Source organism: Puntigrus tetrazona, chromosome 5 (assembly GCF_018831695.1).
Source record: "Puntigrus tetrazona isolate hp1 chromosome 5, ASM1883169v1, whole genome shotgun sequence".
Taxonomy (NCBI): domain Eukaryota; kingdom Metazoa; phylum Chordata; class Actinopteri; order Cypriniformes; family Cyprinidae; genus Puntigrus; species Puntigrus tetrazona.
Window position 1 is genome coordinate 19063229 of NC_056703.1, and position 11402 is coordinate 19074630.

General features: G+C 38.6%; 2 protein-coding genes across 6 annotated transcripts in view; both read left to right on the forward strand.

The window, feature by feature from the left end:
* The window catches only part of rasgrf2b (Ras protein-specific guanine nucleotide-releasing factor 2b), a 52959-nt gene extending 47918 nt beyond the window's left edge, over positions 1-5041 (forward strand). For all 5 annotated transcript variants that reach the window (XM_043239619.1, XM_043239621.1, XM_043239624.1 and 2 more), the window contains 7 exons: positions 373-476; positions 676-760; positions 856-1053; positions 1149-1228; positions 1314-1431; positions 1555-1623; positions 2729-5041. In XM_043239619.1, coding sequence (XP_043095554.1) covers positions 373-476; positions 676-760; positions 856-1053; positions 1149-1228; positions 1314-1431; positions 1555-1623; positions 2729-2821 — 747 coding nt within the window. In that variant the 3' untranslated portion in view covers positions 2822-5041. The remainder of the gene's footprint in view (positions 1-372; positions 477-675; positions 761-855; positions 1054-1148; positions 1229-1313; positions 1432-1554; positions 1624-2728) is intronic.
* A 635-nt stretch (positions 5042-5676) lies between these two features.
* On the forward strand, positions 5677-11402 carry ckmt2b (creatine kinase, mitochondrial 2b (sarcomeric)). Its single transcript, XM_043239625.1, has 10 exons — positions 5677-5827; positions 7317-7492; positions 7566-7764; positions 7882-7977; positions 8089-8310; positions 10062-10147; positions 10403-10526; positions 10612-10746; positions 10883-11008; positions 11166-11402. The coding sequence occupies exons 2-10, from the start codon at positions 7347-7349 to the stop codon at positions 11280-11282; spliced, it is 1251 nt and encodes a 416-aa protein (XP_043095560.1). The 5' UTR covers positions 5677-5827; positions 7317-7346; the 3' UTR covers positions 11283-11402.

The window sequence follows — 11402 nt, forward strand, 5'->3', positions numbered from 1 at the left end:
TGAAAAGTGTCTCTGGCAAAGAAAACATAACCAACAGTCACTCATCGCTAATTAGCAGTTTAATTATAGATTTTCATCAGAAGTTTATGTGCATACAATATGTGTAATTTATAGTTGTCATGTCAGCATCAGCATGATATTTTGCACTTTGCCATTAAACAGTGTTAGGTTGTTACAAGTACAAATGTTCCCAGAATAGACATTTTTTACATTTTAAAGGGGTAGTCCATCTAAACAAGATCTGTTTTAATTTACCAACCTTCATTTGTTTCAAAACCGATATACTATTGAACACATAATTTCAAACGCTTCGTAAATATGCAGTATTTATAACCTTGTCACACTAAAGAGCTGATTTTGTGTCTCATCCAGGCTGAATGCCCAAAGACTGAGTGTTTTGAATCTCTGTCAGCGATGGAGCTAGCTGAACAAATCACTCTTCTCGATCACATCGTCTTCAGGAGCATTCCCTACGAGTGAGTAGAGCATCAGCACGGTGCGGAGAGATGCAGACCTCGAGCCTCAAAGACACCAGAGAATAATGCATGAGCAAATCTGTGTCAGCCTTACTGAACATACTCATTATGGGCTTCAAAGTAGCTTGTGTGTTCACGAGAGAAGAAGACTCTGCAGATGCACATCAGTCACAATACACTGACTGTGTTCTTGCTGTAGGGAGTTCCTGGGCCAAGGATGGATGAAGACAGACAAGACGGAGAGAACTCCATACATCATGAAGACAAGTCAGCACTTCAATGATGTGAGTATATTTTAAGGAGGTATCTATCTGCTACCCTATTAGGATACCGAAGTACAGAAGTGTGACCCTGTTTGCACAAATGTCTCTCTGTGTAGATGAGTAATCTCGTGGCCTCTCAGATCATGAGCCACACAGATGTGGGCTCTAGAGCCAGCTCTATTGAAAAATGGGTAGCAGTGGCTGATATTTGCCGCTGTCTCAACAATTACAACGGTGTCTTGGAGATCACGTCTGCTCTGAACCGGAGCGCCATCTACAGGCTAAAGAAGACTTGGGCGAAAGTGTGCAAACAGGTGAGCGATGCGGAGTAAATGCTGTGCTTGTAAGGTTTTAATGTAGTAGATTATATGGAAAGACATATATTATTCACCGCCGTCTCTTCAAACAGACTAAAGCCCTAATGGACAAACTTCAAAAGACCGTGTCATCGGAGGGAAGGTTTAAAAACCTAAGGGAAACTCTAAAAAAGTGAGCTACTGATACATTTGGAAAGAAACGACATTATTATTACATAACTTAACTTGTTTTTGACCTTATTTCTGTCTTTCTGCAGCTGTAATCCACCTTGTGTTCCATATCTGGGTATGTATTTGACAGACCTCGCATTTATCGAAGAGGGAACACCAAACTTCACAGAAGAAGGGCTGGTTAACTTCTCAAAGATGAGAATGGTAAGAAATGGTGTCGCATCCTGTATGATTTGCTCAGGGACTAAAAGACTTGTAGATTTTTTTTTAGCTGTAGTATCTGATATTGTGTGGGTAGATTAATAATTCATGACGCTTTCTCTGCAGATATCTCATATAATACGAGAGATCCGACAGTTCCAGCAAACTCCGTACAGAATTGAGCACCAACCAAAGGTTAGACAAATAATTCATATTCAGATCAAGTTCTGACACCTCCATGCATCAGTGCTGCTTCAATAATATTACTTATAGATAATTTAATTAATCTCATGCATCTGTTCAGACAGTGTGTCATCTGTTCATAATATTTGCCTGATTTTTTTTTTTTTCTTTTACTAATGTCTGGGTTTTGTAGATGCACACACACACACACACACACACACACACACACAAATATATATATATTTTATAATATATATAATATAATATATATTATATAATATTATATTATATATATATATATATATATATATATATATATATATATATATATATATATAATTAATATATAATTATTAATTCTTTTAATTGTATAAATAGGTATAACAAGAAATTAATACTTTATTTATTTAGAAAGAATGCATTACATTGATCAAAAGTGAGAGTAAAGACATTTCTAATGTTACAAAAGATTCTATTTCAAATAAATGCAGTTCTTGTGAATTTCATATTTATCAAAGAATCTTAAAAAAAAGTATCACAATTTCTGCAAAAATATTTAGTAGCATAGTAGCATAATATTTAGTAGTTTTCAACAATGAATAATAAAAAATTTTCTTGATTACCAAATCTGCATATTAGTATGATTTCTGAAGGATTGTGTGACACAGAGAACACAGGCTGCTGAAAATTCTGCTTTACCATTAGCAGAAATAAACTACATTTTACAATGAATTAAATAATAAAATGGTTATATTAAATTGTAATAATATTTCACAAACCTTAATTTACTGTTTTTAAGATCAAATAAATGCAAGTATGCAAAGTTGAAAAAATATTTCAGTGGTACTGTATGTCTAAACATATTGCAAGTTAACCATAATGTGACATGCATAAAGTTAACTATAATGTGTCTGTCATTCATTATTATTAAATGTATGCTTTTGTTTTTGTGTGTGTGTGTGTGTGTGTGTGTGTGTGTGTGTATGAGAAATATGAGCATACTGAAATTCAAATGAATCATGACACTCTATACTTTGTAGTGTTTTTAAATAATCTATTTTATTCCACTACTTCCCCTCTTATTTGTAATCATGTAATCTACTGTTTTCGTGTCCAGGTCACACAATATCTTCTGGATAAGACCTTGATTATGGATGAAGACACACTGTATGACTTGTCTCTCAAGATCGAACCCAGGCTTCCTGCATGAACTACAACCTCAGTACCTGGCAGCTTCCATCTAGATGTGCTTCTCACTCTTGGGATGTTTTGAAGGCATGAAGCATGTCTAGTGTTTGAGAAAGAGCGACGTGAAGGAGGAAGGAAAAAGTCCCATTTGAAAGTGTGAAAAATGAAGAGTGTCCGGGTTTGGAGGAGAGCATTAAACAGTGCTCACCACTGCAATGGGCCCTGAAGGGTGACTTTTATCTTGGAAGGAATGAAGGATGAAAACTGGCCACTGTCAGAGGTCAGGAGTCAGCAGTGAGTTTCAGGGTCGAGCAGATGGTTTCAGTCTAAATTGTGCAGAGAGTGGGTGAAGATATGTAGCATGTACAGAAGTAGAGCTATTAGCCAGATCTTACGTAGTGTATTGTGGCTCCCCTGGGCCCGTGGCCCTCGGCACATCCCTCATTGGTAATGGTAGTGACTTTGTGCATGAACTAGACTGTGGGTTTACTGTGTGCTTTGCCTCAACTTTACACTCCATGTGCTGTCCCATCTGCTGGCTGCACTGAACCAAAATGCCACAAGAAAATTGTAAAAGATACATTAGACTTCTAAGTAACGGGAATGTATAGTAGCTTTCTAAAATCCTAACCAGTTGTAGATGATATCGATATTTCGTAATAGCCCCTGAAGCTATGTGAGCTCTTTAAAATCAGTTGCTTATTGTGCCTTCTCATATTCACAGACACTTGTAAAAGAAAACCAATGTCTCAGCAATGCTTAAAAGTTTGGATATTATTAGTATGTGTAGCAAAGTGATGACAGAATGGAGATATTCAAACTATTTAAACTAATAAATCCAAGTATAAACGATCATTTTGTGCTCCAATTCAGTGTAAAGGCCTGTTCACACCAAAAACATATATTTCATCAGAATTCATCCCGCTTTAAAGAGCATGAGCATTTTAGGAAACAGACGACTGCAGCGCCTGCTTATGTTATAAACACCAGTTTAGTTATCTTTACGGTTTTTAGTTTTTGGTGCGAACAGGCTTTAATTTTTAAACCGTTGTACTTTAATAGCCTCCACTTGCAAATTTAATACACTTACAGTAGGTTGCATCATCCATGCATTACAAAGTAGAAGTTGGCATACGCTTGTGCAATGCAAACCTTTTCTAGTCTGATTTTAAAGTAAGTTGAGGCTTTGCCGCCCCCTACTGGAAGAAAAGTTTATCATTGAATGATTCTTAACCAAATCTGACTCGCCGAGTTCTTCGATAATCAATGTTTTCCTGCTTTTTAATGTAACGACACCATGGGTCAGCTATTCAGAAAAGAGGGTCTCTCCGTAATTTGCATGAAAAATTTCAGTGATCGCATGTTTGGAAATTGCATTGCAAGACATGTTTTGTGGTCATGTGTCATTCAGCTGCTGTGTAGCCTCTTTTAAACTCTCTAGAAACCTCAAGTAAAACAGATATATACATATATTTAACTTCTCATCTGACTGCACTTCTTTATCTAAATACTTTTATCATGATAGCTGGAGATTTCATATGCATAGACTGGCAGAGAACTGTCAAATTGGCCATAAATATATATCTACCACTGTGCTGTATGAAGACAATGTTGTTTTTGTCTGATCTTTCCTTTCTTCGGAGCGGGATGGATTTCTGTTGTTTATGCGCAAGCGTGTGAAAGGCGGGAGAGCTAGGTGTGAATGTGATCTCAGAGGTGAGTGGGTTGGAAAGGTGCGAGTTACACTCTCATCAATGTAGCGTTGTTATCTTTAAAACAAGTGTGAATCAGTAGTATTTATTTCCTGGCATATTTATTTGACCCTTTTTGTATATAGTGTGTCAATATGGGTTTATGATATAATGTGATTTTTGTTCCCATCCATCGCAATGTAATATTTTAATTTCTGCAAGCACTCTTGTAATTGTTACATTTTGCTAAATGTGTTCAGAAAAATGTAGCATATCTAATTAATTTACGATTCTTTGTCCATATTTTTCTCTCTTTTTTATGGGTTTGCTGTGTTGGGCACACGGAATTGTTGCTTTGGTATGTTGCATGTCTTTGCATGTCCAGGTTGGATTCCTTCTGTGAAATCTGCTTTTTGTACATTTCTGCATCAAACTATTTTTTTCCTTATTTTTCCTTCCTCTTTATTTTATCACTGATTCTCTTGGAGAATGTATGGCTTCGGTACTTAAATTTCATGCTTTCATTTCAAATAAACAAATCAAACAAACAATGGAATCTACAATGCATTATTAATCAAATGATAGATAAATAGATGCATCTGTGATACGTCTCTCTCGTTCCCCCCCGAGAGGTGGTACTGGATCGACATCTGCTTACTGTAGAGGCTCATTGTCGTGTAGCACAAAACTAAAAGGGTGAGGTATAAGAGCGCAGCTTCGGTATTAATATCTCTCTTTAGAAGGGTGTGGAATGTGAACAGATTTTTTGAAAACTACAATGTTATGAGTGTCCATGCACTAATGTCAAGGTCTCTCTTTCTGCTCATAATCCTACAGAGCAAGGGAGGGATGAGCAGCAGATAATGCACAAGCTGCTCAAATCAAATACCAGTTTAACTTTATCCCTCACACACTGTCCCACTAAACAAGTGAGCTTCATATATCATCCATAGCCGCATCTCATAGAGTACAACACTTAAAAAGTTGTTTTGTCTAAAAATAAACACACGTAATTAACAACTTTTTTTTTGTAATACTTAGCAGACTGTAATGAAATAATGACCACTTGATGGACTATAGGTGAAAGGTAAACATATGTATACATGTATAGTATCAGGCACCTCATCAGTCAGCTGCGTACAGTATCACTGGCACGTAGCTGAAGGTTTCCACTGGTTAGGGAGAACTCAAGGACACAGAGACGTGGTGTCATGCTGACAGATGAAATAGGATTGGCTGGAGAGATGAGCTCTTATTTTAAGCACAGGCCCAGTGTGGTCTCACTCTACAGGGAACAGTCTGCTGTTCTGAAGCCCGAGACCCCTTCAGTCCTACAGGTGAGCTCAACAAAGCACTCGCTTTAACAATCATTTGTAGCTTCGGTTATTCACAGATATGTGAAGAAACAATGTTAGTTAGATATTATCCAGTTTCAACAGCGCTAAGTGTGTTTTATGACAATCTGGTTCAGTGTTTGACCTTTTTGACACTGTTAGCTAATCTGTATTGAAACATAAGTTCATCTCTTTAATCTAACTGGCTGCTAATAATCACGTTTTCCATTTGCAGAACACCATTTTTTATTATTTTGCTATGTTTATGCACACACTCAGAATGCTCTAGAAGTGTGACCGTCACACAACCACCTCGTGTTATTGTAAGGTCATCTACTGGTCACAGGTCATGTGATTGTTGTAGCATATTCCGGGCAAAGTTTGGACACCGTTGCGTAAGACCATTTGCCGCGGATCCGCTGTCAGCTGTAACACTGCAGACAGCGTTGACCTCTTTGGCATATACCGTTAAATATTTGGTCATAAATTCCTCATAAGGACTGCAAACGTATTTTGTAAATAAGCAGAGTGGTGATAATATACTAGTTAGGTTGAAGGTGCAAAAAATGAAAAGTAGGCCTAATAAAAATAAAAATAATAGTGTAATTAGATATTTGAAACAACATTGGTTAAAGTGTTGTGCTTATAACTAAAGTTTTGTGCACGGTTTATAAAAATGTTTGGGTAAAGTTTTAGAAACCTGACGACTGGCACATACATGTGACTGTACTGCGTGATACTGGGGCATGTGAAATATAAGCTGGCATATATTACTTTGGTATCAAGTTAAAAGCCAATGTATATTTATACTCCTCAGTGGAAAAAGTCATCATGTACTGTATGTCAGAACACAGAGGTTGCTCAATATGTCAAACTATGGTATCGACAAGTAGAGTACCTTTGATTGACATTTATTCATTCAGTCATAATATCATCATTTATTTTCGGACCAGAAATAAAAGTAGATTTTGTAATGTTTTCACATCATGTTTATCCATTCATTGAAAGTCCACAACAAATATTTGTATGCATCAAACTTGGTAAACATAATCAATATGAAACGAGTAGTTTAATTAGAAATAGACACAATCGCTTTATGTGATGAACAGATTAATTTAGGCTTTAATTGGCAGTGGACAGACAAAAACGATTACAGGATATTTTAAAAATCTTCGTTAGCTTTTTTTAAGATAAATGACACCACTTTCATTTATGGGTGAATTATTCCTTTAGTCTTTTATTGGCCATCTAAGGCATGAATTAAAATGGTTACGTAAACCAAACAAAAAAATATAAAGGTACAAAAAATTCCATTAATATAACTGAAATTAATTCAGAAAAATATTTTACAGCCACATATTACGCTATAGAGTTACGCTACGGCTTAATGTCCTTTTGTCTCCCTCTTCCTGTCACTTCTACGCTGTCCTATATTAATAACATTAATCAAAAAAAATTTAACACAAATGTATTGCTGTCCTGTGCTCTAAAGTTAAAGTTGGTGAGTGGCTGAGTGTTGAGGATGGCAAGCATGTTCACTCGAGTGCTGTCTGGACGCAACACGGCTGTGATCGTGGCCGGCCTGGGAGCAGGTACCCTGGTATCCAGCTATATCATGACTGAGTCAGGAGTCTCCGCTGGGGAGAAAAACAAGCTATACCCACCCAGGTGAGTATAAGCTGACTTCACTTACTTTCCAGTTACCCTTTTTCCAGTTAACCGTGGTTGTCATCTTTCCAAGTGCTGACTTCCCAGACCTGCGCAAACACAACAACTGCATGGCTTCGGCCTTGACTCCTGCTATTTATGGCAGTCTGAGGGACAAGCTGACCCCCAATAACTGGAGTCTTGACCAGTGCATTCAGACTGGAGTGGACAACCCAGGTCATCCCTTCATTAAGACAGTGGGCATGGTGGCTGGCGATGAGGAGAGCTATGAGGTACAAAACCGGTCCAGTTATTTATTATCCATGGCCAGCTCTTTTAATTATTGGCATCAACATTAAATACGGTACATGCAGATGAACTTTATCATTGACTTTAGCTGTGATCCTCAGGTGTTTGCTGAAATCTTTAACCCAATCATTAAGGACAGGCACAATGGCTACGACCCCACAACCATGAAGCACCCAACAGACCTGGACAGCTCGAAGGTAAAGGTTCCTCACTTGTCTTTGTTCTGATCCCTTTTTTACAAACTTGTTCCATCAAGGACTCATGCAAGGCGAGACCTGCCTCAGTTTAGTTGCCTGGCCTCTGAACAGATCACCTCCGGGATGTTTGATGAGAAGTATGTGCTGTCATCACGTGTACGCACGGGCCGCAGCATTCGTGGGCTCAGCCTGCCTCCCGCCTGCTCTCGTGCTGAACGCCGCGAGGTGGAGCGCGTGACGGTCCAGGCTCTTTCCGGTCTGAAGGATGATCTGGCGGGTAAATATTACAGCCTGACAGAGATGACTGAGCAAGAGCAGCAGCAGCTGATTGATGTAAGTATGCTCCAGAATAGGGATGCAACAATTGTAGGTTTTGTTGGTACGATTATTAGAGAAATAATCACGGTTTTTACGATTATTATGCATTTAATCATTTCACAATATTACTAACTAGTATAAAATCACATGAACACTCATTAAATATAAAAGTGCTATTTATTGATGGCTTTTGAAAAAGAAATAACAAGGTAACCAACAATACAGCACAAAATAATAGTAAACAAAAGACAGACAATCTCTCCTATTGGAATAAAACAAGTGACCTCTGTAAACATCCAACACACAAAGTATTCAATGTTTTTACATTCTTTACATTTCTTTTGGAACTGTTATTAATGATGGGGGAAAAAAAGAAATATTATTATAATCAACTGTCATCCATAGGCCTTTTTTTTATCCGGAGCGAGCAGAATGCTGAGCTAACGAGCCAGCTTCGCGTTCTTCTCGCCTTCACGGTGTGCTTTAAAATCATTACATGTACAGCATTATCCGCTGTGTGTTCTTTCTTTAGCAGCAATATTTAAGTGACACCTTCTTGGTGTACCCAAAATGGTCCCATACCCTCGACAGACGTTTCTCTGGTGGAAATAAAGGACCCGTTCGGTCCGTCTGTCGCAGTTAATAATGCGTGTAGTAGCCTCGGTGGTCCGTGTCTCTAAGCACGTCGTTTTAAGCTGCTGCACCGCTAGTGTAACTTTGTCTGAACTGAAACGGTTCGGTAACAGAAACGGTCTGTTTAGAGGAAACTCTGCGATTAATTAACCGTGACGTTTTAAAGCGCGGTTAATCGCTGCATCCCTGCTCCAGAAACATTTCTTCGTAAGGAAAATGACTATGGAGGCAGACGCAAATACATGTCAGTTGCATTTATCCAATTTATCCGATTTCCAATCCCAGGTTTTCAAACTTCACAGACCTCCACACCAGATATAAAGTCTTAAAGGAACACTCCACTTTAAAAAAAAAAAAAAAAAAAAAAAAAAAAAAAAAAGGCTCTTTCTTCGACTCCCCCAGAGTTTAAGAGTTGAGTTTTACAATTTTTGAATCTATTCATCCGGGTCTGGCGATAACACTTTTAGCATAGCTTAGCATAGATCTTTATACCTGATTAGACCAGAAGCATCTAGTTTAAAAATGTTTGACTCTTCTGTAGTTACCTTGTGTATTAACCCCGACAGAAAATGAAAACAGAGACACATAAAACTGGTCATCCATAGTTGCCGGTTTAGATCATTTGAGGGACAGTAACAAATGCTCATCTTTTCATCGGGGCCTTTGATTACTGTAATTCTCTAACAAACCTCACTGCTCTTGTCTTATGATGGCCTACCAAAGGAGCATTTTCTTTTTGATAAACCAGTGTCTCCACTCCTCATCGCATCTGGCATGGCTAGAGATTGGCCGGATGCTCGTGGGATTTGGTAAGACAGAAGAACTACTGACCTGTTTTTAGAGCATAGCACTACATTCCTATAGCTCATCCTTTACTAGTCACCCATAAGCTGGCTCAGATGTACTCACCTAAATATCTGTAATTCTGAAAATCCTTTTTGGCATTCCAGTTACAGAGAGACATTTTATACTTGATAATAACAGCCTGAACGATTTGTAACGCAGTAGATAATCAACAATTAATTCGGTCAACCTGAGAGAAATGAGAGGAATAAGTTATCAGGAGATATTTTATCATGCTGAACCAGTCCAGACTTCCTTTTTTTTTTTCTTTTTCTGACTGGAAACTCCAGGACCACTTCTTGTTTGACAAGCCCGTATCACCCTTGCTGACTTGTGCAGGAATGGCGCGGGATTGGCCCGATGCCAGAGGCATCTGGTATGGTGCATGAGGTTTGCATCACCAGAGGGCGCTTATAGACAGCATGCGCTTGTGTGTGTTACATAATCAGGTGTCCTAATGGGTGTTGTTTTTACTGAGCGATTCATCGTCACAATATTAACAACACTAGAACAACTAGTATACATGGAAACAAAAGCTAGTTGGCATTCGGTGGATTCTACCGCAGAAATTAGGGCAGAATAGAAACCATTTTAGCCGCTTTCCTGAATTAATTTTTGTCCTCGTGTCTAGGCACAACAATGAAAAAACATTTTTAATCTGGATCAATGAGGAGGATCACACGCGCGTCATTTCCATGGAAAAGGGTGGGAACATGAAGAGGGTGTTTGAGAGGTTCTGCAGAGGACTGAAAGAGGTATCGCGGTCAAAGCATTCAGCCCAAAAAACGCACTTTGTGAATTTAACTAAAACGAGGGGTTTTTGATGTTTGTTTCTCACAGGTCGAGAGGTTGATTCAGGAGAGAGGCTGGGAGTTTATGTGGAATGAACGCTTGGGCTACATCCTGACCTGCCCCTCTAACCTGGGCACCGGCCTGAGAGCTGGAGTCCACGTCCGCCTGCCGCTCCTGAGCAAGGTGCTGCCATCTCACATCTTAATCCGTTTAATGATTCAATCAAATGGAGTAAAGTATATATGCTGAGGATTTATGTTGAATAATCTACAACTGCAGTCTGAAAGCCTTCCTCTACTTCATATACTCTTCTGAACAGGACTCACGCTTCAATAAAATTTTGGATAGTCTCAGGCTACAAAAACGTGGCACGGGAGGCGTGGATACTGCGGCTGTGGGTGACACTTTTGACATTTCCAACCTTGATCGTCTAGGCAAATCTGAGGTAAACAGCTCAGCTTTGATGAGTGTCTCAAGCGTTTTTAGTGCATATGCATTAAACTGGATAGAAAGAGCAGCAGTACTAGAAAAATAGTTTTTCAATACTTTTGTAATCAAAGACATACGTAATCAGTGATTAAATCCATTTTTTTGCCTTTCAGGTTGAGCTTGTTCAGTGTGTGATTGATGGTGTCAACTACCTGATCGACTGTGAAAAGAAACTTGAGAAGGGCCAGGATATCACCATCCCTTCACCATTAGCCCAGTTCAAGAAATAATGCCATCCTTGCAAGAAGAACTGAGAGCTAGGCAGCTGAGAGATCTGTAAGCTGTTATTCACGACATCCGCAGGTCTTTTTAAAGGGAACTCAACTGAATAAATTCTTATTTTAATTCTG